The sequence below is a fragment of the Hyperoodon ampullatus genome (genome assembly GCF_949752795.1).
Source record: "Hyperoodon ampullatus genome assembly, chromosome: 1".
Taxonomy (NCBI): domain Eukaryota; kingdom Metazoa; phylum Chordata; class Mammalia; order Artiodactyla; family Ziphiidae; genus Hyperoodon; species Hyperoodon ampullatus.
The window spans coordinates 29,073,463-29,098,795 of NC_136914.1; the positions used below are offsets into that span (position 1 = coordinate 29,073,463).

Here is a 25,333-nt window from a genome sequence, read left to right on the forward strand (position 1 = left end):
TCATTTGCCTTGCCCAGGATTCATCGGAGGACTGGGATGCCTAGATTCCTACTAGGACAGATTTTTATGGAGGTAACAAGATGAAAAACTCCCTAGTCTGACTTTGGCACCATTGCAAAGCCTCGCCTTCCCCACGTTCATTTTACCTCTCCTAACACTATCAGAATAATTTTCCCAAACACTGCCGTGATCAAGATGTTTAGATGATAAAACCCTTTCCACTGCACTTCACCCTCAACCCAAAAGCAAGAGAAAACAAAACTCAAAAACAACCCACTTGGCTCTATTTCAAGGCCTTTTCAAAATCTGGCTTCCTGCTTTCCCCTCCCTGTTCTCAGCATGAATCTTCCCTTCCTGTCAGATTAGAAATTCTCTTTTTCTACTTTTGTAACTTTGCTCTTGACTTCCTATCAAGGTTACACTAACCAAAATCATACCCATTCTACAAAACCTAGGTTATCTGGAGAGTATATGCCCCATGGAAGGTATTATGGTTCAAAATATTTTAAAATGCTGTTCTGAGACTACGATAGGATAACTAGAATGAGACTTACCCTTTAGCCATAAACAACAACAAAACTAGAGACACTATAGAAAGCAAAAGTGTTCATACGTTGGAAAACAGGCAGGGCAGAACCTTGATCCCTAGAGAAGAAAAACAAACAAGGTAAGCCACATCATCTTCCTGGAGGCACTTTGCAGACAGCGCTGCAGGGAAGGCTGTCTCACACAGAGCACAGCAGAATTCTGGAGGTCTCTACTAGGCCAGGCAAAGGGTAACTTCAGGGCAGTAAATGAAACAGTTCCCAGAGCTCACAAAGCACTGACTGACACAACTGAATCTTGACAGGCCAAGAGAAGAGGGTCCTTGCTGAACACCTGGGACCTTCACTGGAGACCCCAGGGAGGTTAATGCTTTTGCAGTAACACCAGAGTGAAGCATACTTTACATTGGTCTTAACAAGCTTCAAAAAATGTAAAGCACCAAGCTGTCTGCTAGAATGAAATCCAACACCCTTTAAAAGAATTTAATGAAATGAAATATAGCACCCCCAAACAATGTCCATCATTTAATTTTTAAATTACTAGCTATTTCAAAAAGCAGAACAGGGTAACTCACCGTCTGAAGAGAAAAACAGGTAACAGGAGCAGATTTAGAAATAATGGACTTAGCAGAGAAGCACTTTATTTTTTTTCTCGGCTTTTTATTGAGGTATAATTGACCTATAATATTGTGCAAGTTTAAGGCATAAAATATGATGATTTGATACACATTTATATTGCAAGATGATTACCACAATAAGGTTAGTTAACATAGCCATCTCAGTTATAATTTGTGCGCGTGTGTTTGTGTGTGTGGTGAGCACATTTAAAATCTACCCTCCTAGCAACTTTCAAATACATAATATAGTATTTTGAACTGTAGTCACTATGCTGTACATTACATTCCCAGGACTTCTTCATCTGAGAAGCACTTTAAGAAGTAGGTCTACCTTCTTTAACACATGACTGTCTACCTCTCTCCCCTACCAAAAAAAAATAAGGACTCTATAAACTATGGAAAAAGTAGGACCATCAGTGATAGCATCTGCCATAAATTTCAAAGCAATAATTCACCTTTCTTCCGCCAAGAAACTTACTGCCCTACACAAGAATCTTACCCTCGCTCACTCCATACTCAGCCCACTAAACTAACCAAATTCAAATAAAGGAACAAAAAGCATGAATTCATCATTTGATAAAATTTCATTTCATTGATAAAATTCCACTTTAATAAAACTCAACAGTTCAGATAAGATACCAGCAAAACGTCAGTGTTCCCGATCTAAATATAACTCACTCTCAAACAGTGGAAATGTATATTTTCACAAATTGGTGTAGACCTCCTGAGTAATCAGTAGGTGTGTTTTGTTTCCTCAGAAGCTGCACTTACCAATTCTTGCTATGTATATTTTTTCCTCCATAGCTATCTGTATTAGTGCTCTGGTTGGGTTTTATTTTCATTTGAACTACACACACAATAAATTATTTTTCATACTATGAGAAAACATTATAGTGAAAAATTTAAACAAAGGTAAAACGAAATATGTATTTATTTACAGCATGCCTTCAATCAGGGGTAAAAACTGGCAGCCTGAAGATACGGCTTCTTCCCCCAACAAAATGTTCACAAATTTTTCAATTTTGAATGCCTTTAGGTGGGCTTGTATCCTCCAGTTTGTCACAGGCCCCTCCAATCCTCTTACATTATATCCTACATTCATTTACGCATTTAACTCCCTACTCCAGTAGGTACTTGAGTTTGCCAATTCCTACTTTAGGTGTATAAACCAAAATTAACAAATGAATAATTTCTTCCTATTTGCAGAAAACTTCTGACTATCTTCCAAAATGACTTCTAAAATGAGTAATGGACTTTTCTCCAAGACAATTAAATTTTTGCCATGTTGGTTTAAAAACTGGGGGCTGGCCTTTTGTCAGTAATAGTCTCTTCTAAATGGAGAAAATAGAATGTGGTGTCATGTCTCTGATTTACTTGACTAAGCTGTGTTCATGGCCACACTGGGTGATCTGCATTATCAAATTATGCATACTTTATACTTATATGGTTACTTTCAACTGCATATTTGAAAATATATTTTAAAAAACTAAAATGCCTACAAGAAATATTAATAATTTATATATAAATTTCCATTCCTTCGTTTAAAAAATCTCAGAACACTTTAAAATATTTTACAGATAATTTACAAAACGTTCTTTTTTTTATGTAGTTAAAAAAGAAATCCAGGGCTACCCTGGTGGCGCAGTGGTTGAGAGTCCGCCTGCCAATGCAGGGGACACGGGTTCGTGCCCCGGTCCGGGAAGATCCCACATGCCATGGAGCGGCTGGGCCCGTGAGCCGTGGCCGCTGAGCCTGCGCGTCCGGAGCCTGTGCTCCGCAACAGGAGAGGCCACGGCAGTGAGAGGCCCACGTACCACAAAAAAAAAAAAGAAATCCACACGGTCTCACAGAACAACAGAGGGAAATTCACACTCACTATCTAGGGTATTAAATCTTCAAGACTACATTCTTTTCTTAAAAAAATTGATCTTTACTAATGTTAAGAACTTTAAAAGAAATGTTAAGTACCTCTTATTTCTCCCATTTTCTTCAGGTAAACACTGCCTCATAGACCATTTTTATACTATCACGTTTACCAATTGTTTGGGTTTATTAGAGCTCTCCTTAGCCAAAATTATAGTGAGTTACCTATGTTTATATTCACTGCCTTCCTGTCAGCCCCTAATAGTTTGCTATTATGATACTACGAATATTTTTTTCTTTAATTTCCATCTGTACTCCCAGTCCTAGTTTGGTATGTTTTTATTTTCTCTTCCTTTTTTAATCTAGTAAGCAAGCACTAATTTGTAAAGGGCATGCAGAGTAATACAAGATGAACTTCTAAGGATTTTTCCGACTCCAACATTCCTTCAGCAAGTCTTAAAATCTTGTCAGTGTCATACCATTATGGTTTATTCTAATATGTATTCTTAAAAATAAAAACGGTAGAATTGATTTAAGTGGCAAATAATATTTAAAATTTTTTCTGAGATATAAGAGATATATAAAGAGTAGCAAGACCCCTGAGTTAGTTGTTTACAACCCAACTGAACATTGAAGTTATCTGGGGAGTTTTAAAAATTACCGATGCCTAGATCCTTTACCCAGAAATTCTGATTTAATTGCTTTGGAGTGCAGCCTGGACATGAGATTCGTTTTTTTAACTCCTCAGATGATTCTAAAGTACTACTGACATTGAGAACCACTGGTGTAAGCCTATCTGCAGGTTACTGACTCTTAACTTTGACTAAACATCAGAACTGTCAAACAATAATCAGTATCAAGGCTGCCAAGAACAAAGAGCTCTACTGAGGTCTTAGGAATTGCAATTCTGGAGACATAGATTGGGGTAAAACTGAAAGGGTGTGCAGGGAAGAGAAACAGTCAGGGGCTTATAAAGACAAAAGCCACAAGGTTGTTAAAGTTGTCTGGCAAGAATTATGACTGACCCTCAGGCAGAAAGGAGATATTTGTCCTTAAGTGATAGGCTATGAGAGTTACTTAGGGTAAGGGTCCAACAAGCATCTTAAGTTTCTGGAACATTGGGCAGGTGTTCTGGATGCCTGTGTTAAGACAACCAGCGGCCAAAAGTTCGGAATCACTTCTTCAGTGGCCTCCCAGCTCCATTTTGGAGAGTTCTCTTAGCAACACCATTTAATTTTCCTCCCAGAGATTCAAAAGGTTCATTAAAACTATAGCGTCTGAGACTTCTAGTTCCATAGATTAAAATTCGGCATGCCTAAGGTGGAGTCCAGGCGTTTTTGCTTGTTTTTGTGTCCAGTGTGATGATTTTAATGTGAAGTTAATAATTATTATTAACTTATTATTACTCAAGAATCAAGCTGTTCAACACCGCAGAGTGGGACAGCATATAGTACTGTCATTGTGTTTTTGTTTTTTTAGACAATAAGCTATAACCCTTGCCCACTAGAAGTGTTCCATGGCACAAGTTTAGTTTTATAACTGAAGTAAATTCATTTTATTTAAAAGTTATTATTACTAACAGTATTTTAGGGTATACTTGGGAAATTGCAGTTCTAGATACGCCACTATTCAGCGGGTCTAGATTTGACCTTTCCTGCACCTTTTGGTACTTCTATCTGCAAGTCACAGACAGGAATTTCAGCTGCTCTGAAAAGTCTCGTTGACACAGAGCTGCCATAGCGGTTAGATTGAAAGTGACTTTGGATAATTCCCATTAATGCTCGGCTACAGAACCGTGAAGATGTCTCGGACGTGGCTTCAAGGGATGAAAAGAAGCACGACTTCAACAAACAGCTTCCCATAACACACGGACAGAAGAATGCCCCCTTCTGAATTTATACCACGAGTTAGGGTATAAAGACATTTAATTACTTTTCGTAATGTTGAACATGGCAGTGACAAAGTAGTAAAAACCCACTCACCGGAAGAAGAAGGCGTAGCAGGGAGAGAACCCAAGCCGGCTTGGCGAGCAGTTTCCTCAGGGAAGCGAGGCCGGCGCGCGAGGTCACCTGACGAAGCCGCGGCGGCGGTCACGTGACGGCACTGCCCCCGCTCTTTCCCCAGGAGGCGGGGCCAGGGCGCGCTGTTACGTGACGGAACCGCCGTAGCACCGCCCCTTTCGCTCCTCAGGAACGGGGGAATACGCCAACATGGCGGACACCGCCCTGCCCCGCCCCCCACCCACCCCCGCACGCGACCACCGTGCTGGTCCTGCAGGACTTGGCCAACCGCCTGCGCATCCATTCCGTCAGGGCCACCCCACGTCGTGCTGCAGCGCGGCCGAGGTCGTGTCGGTGCTCTTCTTCCACGCGATGAGCTACAGACAGAGCCGGAGCCCCCGGACAGCGACAGATTCGTCCTCTCCATAGGGCCATGCGGCTCCACTGCTCTGTGCCGCCTGGGCGGAGGCGGGCGGCACCAGTGAACCCGACCTGCTGAACTTGAGGACAATTCACTGTGCCCCGGAGGGACATCCCACCCCCAGACTGTCGTCTGTCAGTGTGGCGACAGGATCGCTGGGGCTGGGTTGGGCGCCGCGTGGGGAACGGCTTATGCTGGCGAGTACTGGGCCAGAGCCAGCTACCGGGTGTTCTGCCTCCTGGGTGACGGCGAGGCCTCGGAGGGCTCTGTCCGGGAAGCTTTGGCCTTTGCTTCCCACTACAGTTGGGATAACCTCGTGGCAGTCTTCCACGTGGACTGCTTGGGACAGAGTGGCGTGGCGCCCCCAAAGCACAGCGCAGACATCTGTCGGCTTCGCCGCGAAGCCTGTGGGTGGAACACTCAGGTAGGGAGTGGCTGGCCAGGACGTGGAGGCCTTGTGCCACGCGTTTTGCCAAGCGACTCAAGTGAAGAGCAAGCCCGCTGCCGTAGTTGCGAAGACCTTCAGGGGCCGGCGTATTCCAGACGTTGAGGATGAGGAGAACTGGCATGGAAAGCCGGTGCCGAAAGAGCAAATGAAGTCATCAGACTAACAGAGTCAGATACGGACCAACAGGAATCTCATACCCAAACACCCTGTTGAAGGCACACCTCCAGTCAGCGTCACAGATATAAAAATGACCTGCCTGCCTGGTTATAAAGGGGGAGACAAGATAGCTACTCAGAAAGCATATAGTTTGGCTCTGGCTGAACTGGGCCATGCAAATGAAAGAGTCATTGTCCTGCATGGTGACCCAAAGAACTCCATCTTTTCTGAGATATTCAAGAAAGAACACTCTGAGCGTCTTATTGAGTGTTTTACTGCGGAACAGAACTGGCCTGTGCCACACGTGGTCGAACCGTTGCTTTTGTTAGGACTTCAGCTGCCTTTTTGAGCAGAGCATTTGATCAGATCCGGAAGGGAGCCATATCTCAAACCAGTGTCAGTCTTAGTGGTTCCCACTGAGGGGTGTCCGTTGGTGAAGATGGCCCCTCCCAGATGGCCCTGGAAGATCTAGACATGTTCCGAAGCATCCCCAATTGCACTGTTTTCTATCCAAGTGACGCCGTCTTGACAGAGCATGCTGTTTATCTGGCTGCCAACCCCAAGGGAATGTGCTTCGTTTGGACCAGCTGGCCAGAAACTGCAGTTATCTATACCCCACAAGAAAATTTTGAGATGGGACGGGCCACGGTCATCTGCCACAGTGTTAATGACAAAGTCACAGTTATTGGAGCTGGAGTTACTCTGCCTGAAGCCTTAGTGGCTGCCGATGCTCTTTCTCAACAGGGTATTTCTATCTGTGTCATTGACCTGTTTACCATTAAACCCCTGGATGCTGCCATCATCATATCCAGTGCAAAAGCTATAGGCGGCCGGGTTTTCACGGTGGAGGATCACTACCGAGAAGGTGGCATTGGAGAAGCCGTATGTGCAGCCATCTCTGGGGAGCCTGGCATCCACGTTCATCAGCTGGCAGTTTCAAAAGTGCCTAAAAAAAGCAGGAAACCTAGTGAATTGCTGGATATGTTTGGAATCAGTGCTAGACACATCTTAGCAGCTGTGAAAGCCACTTTAATGAACTAAAATAGCTGATTTCTTTAAAAGTCAGTCTGTTCACATTGGTTTTAAAACACTGGTCTCTTTATATTACATTCATGCTTGTAGTGACAAAGCTATCATTTATATCTATAGTGTTGGGCCTTTTTTTGTTTTTTAAACAAAGCCATTTAACACCTTTCTTCATTCCTAATTCAGAAATTCAAGTCAACTACCTTTCTCTTAAACTGTGACTATATATACAAATGTCACTCTCATTTTTGAATCATTAAAGCAAGTTATAATAGTTTAAGTAACAGAATAGTAAACAAAACAACCACCTCATACAAAGTTTGATGATAAGACTACAGATAATCGACCAGGTTGGGAATTAACATAGGGTAACAGTTCTTTAAATGTGTGTAATTTCTTTGTATGTAAGGAAAATGTGAATTTCATTGTAGACTTCAGTAGCCTAGGTTTTGAAGCAAGTTGGAGCTTTCATGTAATGCCATCCTACCTGCAGCTTCCTGGATAATGTTTGACTGCAGTTCCCTGGGAATTTCCTTGGAAGTTTGCCTTCATCTCTCCTCTGCAGTTTAGAGGCTGAAGGACAGCAGTGAAATCTCTTATGATGTACCATGCTGCTTGCAGTGACTGTTCTGTAAAGAGGTGAAAGCCAGACTAGTTCTAGTTTGCACACTACACTGTTTTGTGAGGTTTCAGAAATGTTTCATTTTCTCAGTGACCAAACCAGGTTGCTAACTTGATTATATTCATCTACTAAGGAAACTAGAGTCAGTGTAATAAAGTATTTAAAAACCAATAGCTTTATTCAGTTTATGGCATGTATGTGTGACTTGGTTTCTCTCTGATAAGGAAAAACCTTCTATCTAAACCGGAAGCAGAAAGAGTCATGTCCCCCAACAGTAATCCTGGGAAATGGTCCAAGCTGGAGACAAATCATTGGAAAACAATGTGTGGGCTGAAGCAGGCCCCTTGCTTTTCGCTGTGAGTACGTAGATTATGTGGCTGGAATACAAGAACAAAGTACCAGTCAGGAAAATCAAACACGGACCCAAGGTTCAAAAGTAAGTTTAAAATTACTTTTTGTCAGGTAGTTAGCTCCTTGGTTTTATTACCTTCACTAAGTGCCCTCTTTAAATTCTTTGGAGACATAACCAATTTGTCTCAGGGTCATTGTTCTAGAAGGTATTGCAGAGACCAAAAATTGCCAACCGGGGAATCAGAGAAGTTGGGGCCTGCTCAGGATGGTAGTAGTGCTGTGTGTCCTTTTCCTCTGAGTTGGTTCTGGTTTCTCCTTTTGAAGATTGATCATGATAGTTGCTCTGTTTATTTCCTAAGATTTAAAAATTATTTTGTAAAAATAAAAACAGTAGCTATAGGATTACTGTAGAAATTTAGAAAATACAAATGCACAAAAAAATTTACCTCATTTGTCTCACAGACACACAAAAAAATCCACTTATAGCCTGTGATCTCTAACTGTAGATCTTCCAATAAGGTCATTCCCATCTAGTAACATCAATCAAATATATCTGTGAGTGGGTTGTTATTGAATAACAGTTCTTCATCCTTAAAGTTTTCAAACCCTAGTATTGATGCAGAAACAGAGTAAAATAAATAGACAAAATACGAGCACAAAATTACTTGTCATAACTTGAGTGTGTACAGTAGGAAAGGGCTTCAGCTTTTATGGCTTGTAACTTGAATGTGGGGTACAACATGGTCTGTTTGCAATCAAACATGCATAAACACACCTTTAATAATGACAGCAATTCAGGGTTTGGTTTTCATTTTTAATGACTAATGGAATCTCAGAGAGGAACAAAAATGTTTTTTGTAGGAGGGTGGGGAAGACCTTAATCTCTCCTGTAAAGGTTGTTCCATGGGGCGTCAATCCATGGCTATCAGGTGCAGAGAAAAGAAATAGGAGGTGAGACTTCTTACCTTGTGTCTACAATTCTTCAAGTAAGATGGAGTCAGATCCAGTTGTGTTGTATTGAATATTCTCCAGCTTTGAATCAGTCTGTAGATCTTGTAAGTGTCCATGGGAATCAGAGAGTCATCCTGACTGATGCTAATCCTTGACCACTAAAGCTTGTGAAGATGCAGTTTTGATTTGGATGAACACCTTGTCCCTGGGTTAACTCAGGTCTCCTATTCATTGTTTTGCCTAGAAAAATGTCATCTAGATTATCAAGAAAGCTTGATGACATTCCAGGGACAGCTATGACTACAACGGCTGCCTTGCTTATGGTTTTGCTAGCAAAGACCAGCAATCAGTCATCGAGAGTATCACTGGTCATTCAGATGGTGAATGGCTCTCAGATTATTCCCTGATTTCTCTCTTAGAGATAGCAAAAGAAAAAATCAGGACATTAAACTTTTATTTTACTTTATCTAAATACATCAGTGACTCTTAAGCCACCTGGAAGGTCAGTTGAGGGACCCATTTGGGAAAATAACTTTTTTAAAAAAGTAAATTGTTCAATGTTTCTGATGTCTAAATTATGTAACAGTAATGTGAGGTATTGATAGAGATTTAACATCCCCAAGTTTACTGAACTCTGCAGGAATTACTACATACTCCAGGGCCCAATCGGGGGTGTGGTGGGGTGCCGATGAGAAGTATTGAGCTGTTTTGGTGGCCATTACTATGGTGATATGTAAGGGAGGTCCTGGGACATTGTTGTGATAGGAGTGTATTGTTCTTAGAAACTATCATCTCCTCCAACTTTCCCGGTCCTTTCACTGATGGGGGTGGGGGAGAGTTTCCCTGAGAGAATTGCTTACAAGATCTGGGGTTAATTCCCAGGAGTATTTCCTTGCAAGACTGGATGTTGGTTTAGACATGGGCTTGCTTCCCTGACCTTAGAGATGCAGGGATGGGGAATAGCAGGGGATAGCAAACACCAGCAGGCAAAATCCATTAGCCTTCTGATTTTGTGTGACTGCAAGCGACGAATGACTTCACAGTTGTAAATGGTTGAAAAAAAATTTTAAAGAGTGTTATTTCATGACATGGAAATTGTATGAAATTCAATTGTCCATGAATAAAATTGTATTGTAACACAGCCATATTCCTTCATTTACCTGTTGTCTGTGGCGCCTTTGGAGCTAGCTAGGCAGAATTGACATTAGTTGTTGACATCAGTCATAGTTGTGACACACACTTTATGGTCTGCAAAGCCAAAGGACTTACTCTCTGGATTCTTACAACTGAAGTTTGCAAATCCTGGGGTAGAGCATTGGAGCCAGATGAGGGTGACCATACCCAGGTGGAGGGAATAAGGATGGCCTCTTAAGGTTCAGGCTTTACGGCCACCTCTATCTTTGACTATAAAGTGTTGGTGGGATTGGAGGTTGCAGGCTTGTCACAGGCCACCATGTTGAGGAGTAAAAGAGGCACATGCATCAGAGCAGTTCTGTGTGCTGCCTGCAATTTGGAAACAAGAGGAAGGTGTGATCTCACCTAGAAAGGGACCACCAATGCTTAGAGTACCTACTTGCTGTTAAATCCAGGGTCTGTTGGCCCCAATGTTGATGTGTTTATGTAGATAGGCTGAATGGGTAGTGGTTTTCAACCGAGAGGGGACAATGATGTATTTGGAGAAACCATTGGGAAGTCGGATGGAGGAAAAGTGTAAGAGAAGAAACCTCCCATTTATTCAACTCCCACTGAAGGAACTGGGGAGAAAGGGAGAGCTTAAGATTGTAGCTTTAAAGACGTGTAGCTAAATTTTAAAAATATAACAAAGTTGTGTTTTTTGGCCACCGTATGTAGCCTGTGGGATCTTAGTTCCCCCACCAGGGATCGAACCCGTGCCCCCTGTAGTGGAAGCTTGGACTCTGAACCACTGGACCACCAGGGAATTCCCTAATGAAGCTGTTTTAATAACTGAAAATGACTGAAAGTGCTATGAATTAGAGACAACATTAAAGATGCTTATATATAATGGAAAGAGAAAGGGGGATTTTCAAAAGAATACAGATGATGACAGCTAATGGAAAAATAAAACCATTTTGTGATAGTACACACAGAAATTGAGTCACATCAGTCAAACCAGTTATACTAAGAAGTAGAATATCATTCTCAATATTTTTATATAATATAAATTCAATATGACATTGAATTATTTTTATAAGCACATTGAATAAAAGTGATTTATGATGATATTAAAACAAAACTTTAGTTTTGTTTCCTTCTTTTCCTTTCAAATGTCTTCAGCGTGGCTCTAAGTGGAAAGTTGGACAGATCCCCTGACTTTCCCGTCCATCCTTAGGTGATAGCCGACCCTAGGGCTATTTTAAATCATAAAAATCCAATCTGTATGGGACAGGACAGGAATAAAGATACAGAGGTAGAGAATGGACTTGAAGACATGGGAAGGGGGAAGGGTAAGCTGGGACGAAGTGAAAGAGTAGCATTGACATATATACACTACCAAATGTAAAATAGATAGCTAGTGGGAAGCAGCCGCATAGCACAGGGAGATCAGCTCGGTGCTTTGTGACCACCTAGAGGGGTAGGATAGGGAGGGTGGGAGGGAGATGCAAGAGGGAGGGGATATGGGGATATAGGTATGCATATAGCTGATTCACTTTGTTTATACAGCAGAAATTAACACAACATGGTAATGCAATTATACTCCAATAAAGATGTTAAAAAAGAAAATCCAATCTGGACTCAGAGACTACAATATGTTCAGCTTAATTTATAAGCAATGCTTTAGTCTTCGTTAAAAGCGAGATTTTGCTTCACTTCACCCAAGCAAAGGGCTGCACTGGCAGGGAAGGGTGCCCGTCTGCAGGGAAGGGTGGGTGGCAACCTGGTTAGGTTTCCCTTCTCCCAGCCTCTCCAACTTGCAGCTAGAGTTTTAGACCAGAGAAGGGTGGGAGGAGAAGTAGCTCTTGTTTGACTGGAAGACTCTGTTTCCATAGTTTGGAAGGTGGGTAAAGCGGATGCATCTCTGTGCCTGCAAATTTATTTCACTTGTGCAAGTATTTCTGAAATGTAGAGAACCTCATCACCGTGTCATACACTGGAATGGATACAGGTTGTTAGACCAAAATATAACAGATACATGTTTATTTGCACGAAGGCAAAAAGGCAGTCATGCAGTGTGCTGTAAGCTTAGCCAAGTCCCCACTCCACTGTCAGACACTTTTACAAGCACCGTGGAGGGATGTTTGCTCCAAGCTGGTCATTGGTAGGAGTAAAGCTCAAAATCAAAAGCCAGCTTGGCAGGGGCACCTCCTACCAAGAAGGAATGCTGATCTATCAGAAGGTACGCTGCCAGGAGGACTGTACCGTAAAGGACTCACTGGCATTCCCAACAGAGAGGTGACCAACCATTTAGTTGGGTTGAAGGGCTCTGTGGTGTGGAAGACACAGAATCACATAGAGCTCTGGAGTTGGAGTGTTTTCCTCCAAAAGGCAAACTGCTGAGTTTTCCAGATTCTTACCTCTCATACCTTCAAAGGGAGAACAATGTGCATAAAATTTCTTGAACACAATGTATCTCACCAAATGAAAAGTTATTTTAACAATCATCTGCTGATTAATAGATTAGTGTATTTCAAAAGCAGACTAAGCATGTGGATGAAAATTAACTGACGTACACATATACAGACCTGTATGTTCATGTGTGTGTGTACATCACACTATTTATACCACGTGTTTAAAAGAAAATATCTATATGAATGATGAGTGCTACTATATTCCCATTTTACAGATGAAAAAGCTAAAATGCAGAGAGATTACATGTTCTTAACTTGCCTAAGTTCACATAACTAACATGTCCTGGAGCCTGAAGTTAAAGTTATGTATCTCATATAATGCTCACAATAATCTTGAAATATGTATATTATTATTATCCCCATTTCACGGATGAGGAAACTTAGTCCCAGAAAGGAAAATGTTCCTTGTCAATTTCTAAATACACAAGTTTCTAAACAAGTTGTTCCTAAATTAAATTCCATTATACTTCTTTATCTCATTTATATTTGATTTTTCCCCCAAATTATGTTTCTGATTCAAATAGATTTTTTTCTTCAGTATAAACACTAATTTTATAAACATAAAACAAGTAGCAATTGTGTGGTCCCATCTTAATCAGTGTGACCAGTTTCTGGGAGGGTAAGAAGCAGAGGGAAATAAACCCATGTTTATTCTACCACCTGGGCCTGCGCTAAGCCAACGCCTGACTTTCCTCCCTGTCAGGAGATGGGCCACTGTACACTGGAGAAATATTCATGTAAACATCCCTCGGCACCCGGATGCTGCTAAACCTATGTCTGTCGTCTTTCTGTCCTTGGCCTTATAAGTTTGCCCCTTTAGGATGAGGTCTGTTGCTCTGCTCCTGGGGCACTACCAGAGCATTAAAGCTCCACTTATGGGGCTTCCCTGGTGGCGCAGTGGTTGCGCGTCCGCCTGCCGATGCAGGGGACGCAGGATCGTGCCCCGGTCCGGGAAGATCCCACGTGCCGCGGAGCGGCTGGGCCTGTGAGCCATGGCCGCTGAGCCTGCGCATCCGGAGCCTGTGCTCCGCAACGGGAGAGGCCACAGCAGTGAGAAGCCCGCTCCGCAACGGGAGAGGCCACAGCAGTGAGAAGCCCGCGTACTGCAAAAAAAAAAAAAAAATCTTTGCCTTCCCCAAGGTTATTGAAGATATTCTCCTGTGTTTCATTCTGCAAAAGTTTATATTTTTATCTTTCATTTTCATCTGGAATTGACTGTTGTGTGTGGTGTGAGGTTGGGGGTAAGATGCAATGTTTGTTTTGTCCTTACTGACACAATTGTACAGCATCATTTCAAAAAACCCATCCTTTTCCTCACTGTACCAGATTGTTATCTTTCTTTTACATCAGGCAACTGTACATGTATAGATTTGTTTCCGACCCATCAGTCTATTTGTTCTTGTGCCCTTGCTACACTGTCTTAATTATTGTTGTTTTTTCATAAGCCTTAATTCAATAGTTTAAGTCCTCTATTTCCTCTACTTTTTGTTTTCAAGTTTGCCTTGGCTCTTCTTGGTCCTCTAAATTTCCATATACATTTTAGAAATAAGCTGTCAATTTTCACAAAATTTCAATTGCATCTTGATGCAATTATCAATACATCTGGATTACATTCCCTTTTAAAGAGATCACATTATCAAAGGTCCTTTAGGATGTTAAAGAGATCTCTTTAAAGTAATTTTAGCAAGTTAGGTTTACAGTGTTCAAACTCTGATGTACCTTGGGCAGGACAGGGAGTGGGTCCTGAGGACTTTGCAAGTGGGTATGTAAGCATGGACAATTTTGAGCAAATCTATTTCCAGATCCTTAAATCCATGTCGTTGTTCCTAAAATTGATCGGCCTGAGAATACTCCTGTGATTTTTCCAGTATTCTCTTTCATAATTGCCTCTCTTCTACTTTTCAGAAGAAATCCATTTTTTCACCTGTCCTTACTGCTATCATTCACTGCCAGCTGTGACATCTTCAGAGGGTCAAACAATGAAACATTTCAAAATATTGATTCTGGCAAAGCCTCCATTACTGAAGTCACCATGAGCCAGCAGTAAGTTATTGTGCCTTTCCTTGCCTTACTGGTAATTCTGGTAAAGGTAAATCCCGGAATTAGAAAGTTATTTTAACCCATGCGAGTATGTTTTGAATTCAAAATACATTATAGGTTGGAGTGGTGGCAATGATGACATTTTCTTGACAAGTCCTTTCCTCCCATCTCTCAGCTATTGTCAAAGCATTGATACTTAGAATCTCAGGAAAGCAAAACCAAACAACAGTAAGAAATACTGAAGATGGCAGCACTTTATTTCATCCAGCCCAAACATCCTGACAAGTCGCTATGCCTTATCTATGAATTTTAGAAATGGAATATTCAAACTTTATGAAGAGCATTTTCAGTCTCCTTATTAAAGAAAAGGTAAAGACTCTCATCCACTTGTTTCTATAGTATGAAATGATACTCTGCATGATTTCAAGGCAGACGACGTGAAAAGTTCCATGTTTATTTCTGATAGACCAAAATATAGTTTAATTTTTTGGTGCTATTTGTTTAGACTCACAGGTGACATATTTTCTTTGACTTGTGACAAGATTCCTGGATAATGCACAGACGAAAGCATTGTTTCCTTTGGGGGTAAGATTCCTGCTTGTTGTCACCGGTAGACCATTTCTCTGCTTTTTCATCTTTAATATTTCTGTTATCTCTGATGGTGCCCATTTCTACCATGTATTTACTAGATTTGAATTAACCTAAATTCGGTATATTGTGGATTCTACTCTATAAAGAGTTCATTTAAGAGACAAAAATTAATATATCTGTTACAAACCTTACGTTTACTTTTACTTCTTTTATTTTTGATGTTAATTTCCACAAATTAAATAAAAACTTCTCTCTTGATAGCAGAACATATTAAATGAAGGTGCAGAGCTAAATGTCCCCCTGTTGCAATCTAGGACACTCTAGGGCATGGTGCCCTGAACTTTAGAGAACCCACTTCATTTAGTCAGAATTAATTTGTCCCTTTCAGGTTTGATACGTCATTCTAATACCATTGGATATATTACAAACATGAAATAACAATTTCTATTTAAAAGGCAATATTAATATATGACAGAAGTTACATCCTTAAAATAATAACAAAAAATTTGGTGTAACCTTAATTTTCTGGTAGAAGGTGAGGAAAAAAATTCAAGACCACTGATTTTATTTTATGGGAACTCATTCGTACCAGGCAGACATGACAAACTGCTGGCCTGAGGAATGACTCGAGCCTGCAAAGGTCATCCTATTCCAGTCCAAGGTTGGAATAAATCTAAAATGTGTTTTCCTACAAAAACTATCTCAAAAATGCTTTGAGATTCCAGGCTAACATAATTAAGATAACTCTGTGGCAAACAAGACCAGTTTAATAATTTTAGTTTAGCTAAAAAAAAGCTATGTCTTCTGATTCATGACTGTTAAGTATAAAACAAGCATATGTTTTATTCTATTTGAGTTTGCTTTTTCTAAACTTAAATAGGTTTACTGATCAAAAGGCTAACTTTATTCTTACATAATATTTATGATTATAAAAGATTAGATTTTGTTCAACTTAATTGAATCATTTTTCTGATTAGCTTCTTTTTAAGACTAATCATGTTTTGTCATATGTCAGCTTGAGGATAATTTCCAAGATATTTAGGTAACTTAAAACCTTGGAATGGGACTTCCCTGGTGGTCCAGTGGTTAAGAATCTGCCTTCCAATTCAGGGGACACGGGTTTGATCCCTGGTCGGGGAACTGGGGTCCCAAATGCCTCAGGGTAACTAAGCCCACACGCCACAACTACAGACCGTGTGTGCCGCAACGAAAAGATCCTGCATGACGCAGTGAAGATCCCGCATGCCGTGACTAAGACACGATGCAGCCCAAAAATAAAGAAATAAATAAATAAACATTAAAAATAAAAAAAAAACCCTTGGACTGATGTTGACAATTCAGAGAATAGACTCTGAGTCCAGGCTTCTGAGTAGACAAAATTTCGGCAACTTTCAGACCATAACACTGAGTCAGGATACCCAGAACTCAGTTTTAATTCTGACTAGTAACCAGATCCAGAAGGATAGCAATCAATCACTGAATTAAATGATGAGGGGAAATTTATTGTGGTTACTTTTTGAAATATTTATGATTTTGCCTTTTTTAACTCTAACCCTAACCCTATTTTTCTGGATATATAAGGAAGCTATTTCTTAACCAAAAATGATTTCATAAGTTCTGCTTTTGTAAACTAAAGTGAAAAAGTTTTAAATGATGTCTGATTCTCATGACCCCCTTTTCCCCAGAATTGAAAAACTTATAAGATATGCCTATTTTTTGTGGCAAGTTATCTTGGGGTAGTTATTTCTGTAAAAAACTGTCCTCCTTCTTACCAAGTTTTAATTGGTTACACTGTGCAGCCAGACCTTTACCTGGAGAGTCTTCTTTGAGAATGGTGGTCATCAAGGTGGGTGTGATAAGCTATTCCAAGGAACAAACTCTGATGCACTGCAGGACCAGTGCCCACAAAGGCCTCTAAGAACACTGGCCTGGGATAAGCAGGGCAGTTAATGAGCCTTACTAAATACAGAATCTTGGAGAAAAGAAGAATTCATCCTAGTTTTTAGATATTATGGTGAAAACTAACAGAGAGAATTTTTTGGACTTGGATTCTTGGCCTCAGGATAGCAAATCATAGAGGCTTCTTAAACACACAGGGCCTTCAGACCACTCTCTCATCCAGTTTACACACTGCTCGTGGGCTTCACTCACCCTTCTCTCTTTTCTATGCTCCCTTCATCATCACAACCACAGTATCTGAAATTGTACAGTAAAGGCATAGCCCCTACCAGATGCAGGCTTTATTGTACAGATACCACACTTTCTGTTACTGTGGTGATGACATCTCCTTATTGGTCATGAAAGTGGTTCGTGAATTTCCAGTCACGTCATTGACTCTTTGGTCTTTCCTCTGCTGGGTCTTATGAAGATCAGATCCTTATGCTGTGCAGTGTCCCAACGTGGTGTCACCACAGGCTGACTGTATTACTGCTTTGTGGATGTGGCTTGACTAAGCCCTTCTCTCCATGCTGTTCTCCAGGCAATTTCCCATAAATTTAACTGTGTTTCCCCTTTCCAAGGCTTACTTATACCTCGTTCCTTTGCTCTCATCACTTCTCATGTTCTCTGAGATCTACTCCATCAACTATCCTTTCTTTTTTCCTCAAACCTTGGAGAGAGCAGATGCAGTATGAGGAGGATGGTTGAAGCCAGATGAAAATAGGTAAGAATGGAGTAAGTGGTGAGAAAATTAAGCCGCTGAGATAAGACAAGCCTTTTGAGAATTTTTACCACTAGTAGTACAGTATTTAAAGAGGTTACAGGTTCATGGGTTTTAAGATTAGAGGAGACAGAGGTATGGATCAGCTTAGAAATCAATGGAGAAAGAATGCTGTAAAATGTTAAAGATGAAGGCAGAAATATAGTAAGTCCAGAGCACACAAGGAAGGAGCGGCTTTGAATTAAGAAGAAATAAAGGATGAACTTCACAGAAGCTTTGAGGTAGTGAGGAGAGAAGTGATAAAAATATTTGAATTTAAAAAAAGAAAGCAACAGTAGAAGAAGATATAAAGTAGTATTGATCTCAGATATATAAGAGACTAGGTTATCCACTGAGTCTGTAACAGACCATATAGAGTTGTTCAAGAACTATAGAATCTAAAAATCACAATCCCAAGAACTCAAAATGTCACCTATATCCATGGTATCATTCATCTTTATTTTAGACCCTTTGCAGCTTTGCACTTAGTATATCTTAAAAATTCATTTCTTCCCTCATAAAACAAATAGGTTATAGCTGTTGGTGTTGGCTTATACTTACATTTATCTTTAAAACTTCTACGTAGTTTAGCCACATCCCTTACTTTTAAAGTCTGTTTCTCTAGCCCACATGTATCCAGTGGAGAAAGAACAGTGCTCTACAGCACTGTCTTCCTCCTGAGCACTTCTGCAGAAAGCTTCCATTTGCTATCATCTCTTTGACCTTAAGTGCACTTTCCAATCAGTCATAATACTGACCCACATTATCTTCCATTTTTAAAGAGTTACTTGAATCAGATTGTATGGTAACATATTTCCCAACCACTTATATTTCTGCTTCTGTTGGACTTGTATCCTTCAACATGACTATATACTGTGGAAGTGAAATAAGAAATATGTCAATTAATCAACAGACTTGGGAGTGACTTAACCCTAAGAGTGAAATAGAAAGATATTATACATTTTATGAGCAATGTTGATACCTATCCTTAAGAAGTTAGCTAAATTATGATTTCTGCACCATCAATTTAATGTCCTCAAAGACTTTTGCTTTGTCATCTCCTTTTCATCATCTCATCTGCCTTTTTACTTCAGAATTTCTTGGCATCATCATTTACTTTTATATTCTGTAATCATTTAATAAATATATAGTATGTGGCAGATACTCTGATAGTCTTTGGAGTAACAGTGATTAAAAAAAGTTTGGACTCTGAGGTGGGTTCCTCCTGAGTGGGAAAGAAATATCCATAAGTAATATTCATAAAACACAGGTAGATATTACATCAAAACATATGATTCTGTCATTTTTGTAGGTCCAAATTGGTCATCTCTAAGCTAATACTATAATGTGCTGATGCAGAGCTTGAAAGAGTTGCTTAAGGTATTGTGAAAAATGAGAGGCGTCAGGTGTCAGGCAGTAAAGAAATTGAGGAAGGAGATGTTAATACCAGATGAGGAAAAGAGTATATTCCACACAAAAGGAAAACCCTTAGACTTGAAAATATCAAGTAACTTAACATATTCCAGGAAGCACAGGAAGGCAGTTGTTCAGAACCTAAGTAGCCAGACTGTCTGGGTTTAAATTTCATTCCACCACTGACTTGCTGTAAGACCATAGGCTATTAATTTCTCTGTCCCTCAGTTACTTCATCCAGAGAATGAAGATAATCATAGGACCAACTTCATTCAGTTGTTGGAGGATTAAATGAGTTAAGTGTTCAAGGCTCTCTGGATGGTGTCTGGCAACAGGAAGCCCTCTGTCCGTATCAATTGTTACTGGTGAAGGATTAAGATTGAAGAGCCCTCCTCTCCTCAACTTGCGTTCCTGAAGCTCTGTCCCGGCCCCTGTCTAAGGCTCTCCCTGCAGGAAGTGTAACTGAAAGTGAGGTCCGGCTGCTCGCCACTCAAAAGCCAACAGAGAGGCAAGGTTGGTGGAAAGGAAAGTTGGCTTTATTTCGGATACCGGTAATCTGGGGGGAGGGTGGACTCCAGGCCACCCACACAATCAGTGGGCAAGAACTTTCATAGACAGAGGGAGGGGGCTACATGCAGAAACAGCGCAGTCAGCTCTGACCGTCCTCTTGAAATTGGTCTGATCAGGGTCATCTTGATTGTTGGTTTTTGTTTTCAATATTTATTTATTTGGCTGCTCCAGGTGTTAGCTGGGGCACTTGCGTTCCTTGCGGCATGCATGTGGGATCTATTTCCCTGACCATGAATCGAACAGGGTCCCCTGCATTGAGATCGTGGAGTCTTACCCACTGGACCACGAGGGAAGTCCCTTGATTGTTTTAAGTACAGTTAGTCTTCAGTTCCAGGGTCGGTGTGCTCCCATTTCCTTGCAGCCAGTTCTCGGAACTGCAGCAGCTTATGTCATGGCTACAGTCTGGTCATCATGTAGTTAACTTCTTCCACCTGGCGGTGGTTTCAGTATCTACAACACAGCTCTCAGGATATGGCTCAGAATATTATCTATAGTCCTTGGGAAGGAACAAAAGGTCCTTGACTAGGCTCAGTGACTAAACTATTATTATTTGGTCTCCTTTGATGGTTTTCCTTTGTTTCTGCATTTTCTCACTTCTCTGATTAAACTTATTCGTTGGCTAAATTTTTCCACAGATAAAAGGAAGGCTGAGGACGCAGAGGGCATAGACCACAGGGTCCTGCTCCATTTCCGAAGTGTCTGATCACATCACCACCTGACGTAACTCTCCACAACTTGGCTCCATCAACTGTCTCTCTTTCAAGGTGTTTCTTCCTGATGCTCATGGCAAGGCTATGCTCTTTCTTCCTTAATACAAACAATTTCATAGAACATCCACATCAGCCAAAGTCACTCTGTGAATGACTGTGATAGAGTGAGCAAAACTGACTATTCCTTAGTCATTTCTGATCTTAGGAAAATAGAAGGACACTGTGCAAATAACAAAAACAACCAAGCATTCCCCTCTGTGCGCTACACAGACAAATGACTGCTATTTCTATGATCAATTACAGCTTTAACTCACTCCATTCCACCTACCTCCTAGATAAAAATGAAGATACAAAAATCATAGAATCCAGAGCTAAACGCACTTCTCTGTTCCTCTTCAAAATGACGTAATGCAAGCCTCAGTCCTATAACAATCCCATCATAACATTCTCTTACTGAGATACCCCATTGTTTCCCACGGCATTGGTCTCCCTTGCAACAAATAATAAGCCCAGTTCTGATTCTGCTCTTTCTCATGGTCTTTGGCTGGTGAGCATCTACAGTCCTTTATGGCAATTATTAAACAGAGAGTGGAGAGAAAAACAGATTCTTCTAAAAGGGATGCAAAAGAAGCAATCCTTAAAGGGAGAAGGTAATATACCCTTGTATATATGTATACATATATATATGTATATTGTATATATGTACCACATCTTCTTTATCCATTCCTCTGTCGATGGACATCCAAGTTGCTTCCATGTCTTGGCTATTGTAAAAAGTGCTACAGTGAACATTAGGGTGCATGTATCTTTTTGAATTATGGTTTTCTCCAGGTAGGTATGACTGATTCACTTCAGTACACCTGAAACTAACACAGCATTGTAAATCAACTATACTCCAATTAAAAAAAAATCTGCCGTTAAATCTACCCATGAATATTCACTTCTTTCCATTTTTGTTTCAGTCCTAGAATTTCCATTTGATGTTTGTAATGTTCAATTTTCTGCTCATATAGTTTTTTATCTTTTGGAGCATGTTGAAAATAATTATTAAAGTTTGTGTCCAGTATCTTAAAAAAAAGGGGAGAGGGTAAAGGGGACTTTTGGAAAAACGACTGAAGGTCCAAACCACCACTTACAGCTGTGTAGGTTGTATTCTGCCCAAGGGGTTATGCACAGGGGAATCTAAAATCCAGACTGGGTCCCTCTAGCCAACCTGCATGCCTTGATGTGAAGCTCTCACACTGGGAGGGAGGAGTACCTTTCAAAACTGCATGGCAACATAGTGTGACTTAGCTATGGCACTCTTGAGGCCAAGGAAGATTTTGCTGTAGACTCAGCATGAGTTCCAGGAGGAAATGTACAGAATTCTATGAGGATGAGAAGCTGAGGGGTGAGGGTAGATCTGGAAGTCTTGGGCTTCATATAGTGAGTGAGGTGATCAGGGATAAAATGCATGACATTTGTGACATGATCAACCCTAACTGTCTCAAGCAGAATGTGGCAGTAAGGCTATGAGATTTGGGGCCGGGGCACCTCCTGCCAGAAGCATGCTGAGTAATGTTCACTTCCTCTAACACCAAGGTGGATGCCAGGTCAGGGGCAGTCTTCCCTGGAGCTCTCCTCTCTGTGGGTCTCTCTCCTAACTCCACAACATGAGACACTGTGGTACCCACTCAATTCCTGCCGACTGAGTCATGGAGGCCGGGGAGGGGCTGTCTCACCTGGAGTACAGAAAGTTCCTGTTTTCCTTTTGTAATTTCTCCTGCTGGGCATGTGGTGGCCTGGGGAAGCTCACAGAAAAGGATGTGTTCTTTCTTGCTTTTACTTTTGCGCTCTTTCTTTCTCCTAGGAATACCCTCCCATTTGGTTTGACAAGTAACTGACCTCCCTTCAAAGTCATTTCAGGAATTAACTCTTCCATGAAGGCTTCACTGACTCCTGAATTGAGCTGACTTCTTTTTCTTTAAACTCCTATTTTTATTATGGCACCGATTTCTAATTAATACCATCTATTTATTTACATATTCCTTTCTCCTTAAGAGTACATAATATCTTTTATTCTTTTGTCTCTATCATGCAGCACAATTCCTGACACATAAAGGTGTTTAATTATACTGAGTCAAATACATTAGACTGAGTTGATCTGAAGATAAACTAATATGATCTAATGGAACAAATATGGCATCAGAAGGCAGAAACCCCTCCTTCCTAGATTCGCCTATGCTAGCTATGTTCATTCATACAAGTCTTTTAACCTCTGTACATTTTCATTTCTTTTTTTTTTTTTTTTGCGGTACGTGGGCTTCTCACTGTTGTGGCCTCTCCCGTTACGGAGCACAGGCTCCGGACGCGGAGGCTCAGCGGCCATGGCTCACGGGCCTAACTGCTCCGCGGCATGTGGGATCTTCCTGGCCTGGGGCACGAACCCGTGTCCCCTGCTTCGGCAGGCAGACTCTCAACCACTGCACCACCAGGGAAGCCCCATTTGCATTTCTTAAAGTGTAACTTGAATGTATTGGTTGAATCTCTAACATCACTTTCAGCATCACTACTCAGTGATTCAGAATGACATACCTCATGCTTGACCTTTTTAGCAGAGTTTTTGTAATTTGTATGAAGAGTGGTGAGCATTCCTAGGCAAAGAAGGTCAATGTGATCATCGATAATAAGGCTTTTGCTCAAGAACTAAGGGCTAACTAGGAAATCTGGCCTTGAGCACTTGAACATTTCCCAAAGCTACCAGATCTCTCATACTGACTTAAAAACAAACAGGAATATAATTTATAAAGCTTTTATCTATGTAGAATTCATGCCATGAACTTGGGGTCTATAGAATTACCTTGAGTACAAAAAGGTTTACATCACTAGGCCAATTTGGAACCTGTGATTTATTGGAATGATTTCAAAGCTTATACACATACAATTAACCCATGTCATTAAAGAATAATTTCCTTCCCACATGTTGTATAAAAAATCTTTGACTACCAGGAACCAGTTATCATAGCAAGGTGATTTCAAATGAATTAAATAAGCAATAGTAGCTCTAGCATTATAAAGATGTTGTTTACAAATGATTGAATTGCCTTTGAACTGTTTCCACAAAGAGCTACACTAATGCATAAAACAAGGACCTTTCCATTATCAAAATTATGCTGTTTTCTCCAGTTGCTTTTGTAAAAGAGTTGGTGATGTTTTGATACTAGTAGGTGGATAAGAAACAGTATAATTATATACTGTAATATATAACAGCAAAATGATCTATAAATACAAATAATGTTAGATTTTAGCAACCAGTATGGATTTATCTCATGTATATCAAGGCGGTGAGGGCAAGGAATATGTCATTCCAGGGGGTGTCTGCAGACTTATATTTATTATATAGTCTTAGGTAATGGTCAATGTATTCGTTAATGTGCTCTGAAGAGTGGCAAGGGCAGTTCAGGTCATGGTCTTCAATAAGTTATTGCAATTCTGTGTGGAATGTATAAAGCATCAAAACACTGTGGAATTTTCCCAGCTGAAAAAAACTTGCTATGATTATATTCAAATGGCTATCAAGGCTTTTAAAATTTCTTTCTGTAAAAAAAAATAAATTGCCTTTGAGTAAAGAATGCCATTTGTGTCAGTAGTAGGTCTGAGATATATTCAGTTTGAGATTTGAAAAGCAGTGATTATTCCCAAATAACAGAAAATAAGGCTTCCCTGGTGGCACAGTGGTTAAGAATCCACCTGCCAATGAAGGGGACACAAGTTTGAGCCCTGGTCCGGGAAGATGCCACATGCCGTGGAGCAACTAAGCCTGTGCGCCATGACTACTGAGTCTGCATTCTAGAGCCCGCGAGCCATAGCTACTGAGCCCACGCGCCACAGCTACTGAAGTCTGTGCACCTAGAGCCCATGCTCCACAACAAGAGAAGTCACCGCAGTGAGAAGCCCGTGCACCACAATGAAGAGTAGCCCCTGCTCACCACAACTAGAGAAAGCCTGTGCCCAGCAACGAAGACTCAACGCAGCCATAAATAAATAAATGAATTTAAAAACAAAACAAAACAAAACAAAATATGTCTACTTTTTTATTTTTGGTGTAAGGCCAACGTAAATGTGCCAAAACCTTAAAAATATTTTAATACTGGAATGTTTCCAGGAAAACAAAGCACTTGTTCTTAGCGATAGTCTGTTTGACCAAGACCATGTTCCTATATGAAACAGGGAAAACACTTCCCCTAAGTCATAGGAACATTGGTATTACTAGTGGAACAAGTGGCCAACATCACCCTCAGGAGTTCCTGACTGGTGCCATGATGCATTAGTGTCCCACTGCTGCTGTAACAAATTCTCACAAACGTGGTGGCTTAAAACAACACAAATTCTATTCTTACAGTTGTAGAGGTCAGAAATCCAAAATGAGTCTTGCTGAGCCAAGTCAAGTTGTCATCAGGCTTCATTCCTTTGAAGACTGGAGAGAATTGGTTTTCTTCGCCTTTTCCAACTCCCAGGAGCTGCCTGCCTTGTTTGGCTCAGGGCCCTTTCCTCTGTCTTCAAAGTGCATAACTGCAACCTCTGGTGACAGCTTCTCACCTCCTTTCTCTGACTTTCACTCCTGCTTTCCTGTTATAAGGACACTGTGATTACACTGAGTTCACTTAGATACATACTCCAGTATAATCTCCCCATCTCAGTACCTTTACCTCGATCATTGCAAAGTCCCTTTTACGTGTGAGGTA

At 40.8% G+C, this 25,333-nt stretch overlaps 1 protein-coding gene across 1 annotated transcript; it reads left to right on the forward strand.

Moving 5' to 3' along the window:
- Window positions 1–5,235: 5,235 nt before the first annotated feature.
- TKTL2 (transketolase like 2) lies at window positions 5,236–7,091 on the forward strand (the record flags this gene model as incomplete). The annotated part of the gene is given in 9 exon segments (XM_079710299.1): window positions 5,236–5,403; window positions 5,409–5,453; window positions 5,455–5,605; window positions 5,608–5,879; window positions 5,881–6,028; window positions 6,031–6,055; window positions 6,057–6,337; window positions 6,340–6,467; window positions 6,471–7,091. Coding segments are annotated over 9 exon segments (1,839 nt in total).
- Between the last annotated feature and the right edge of the window lie 18,242 nt (window positions 7,092–25,333).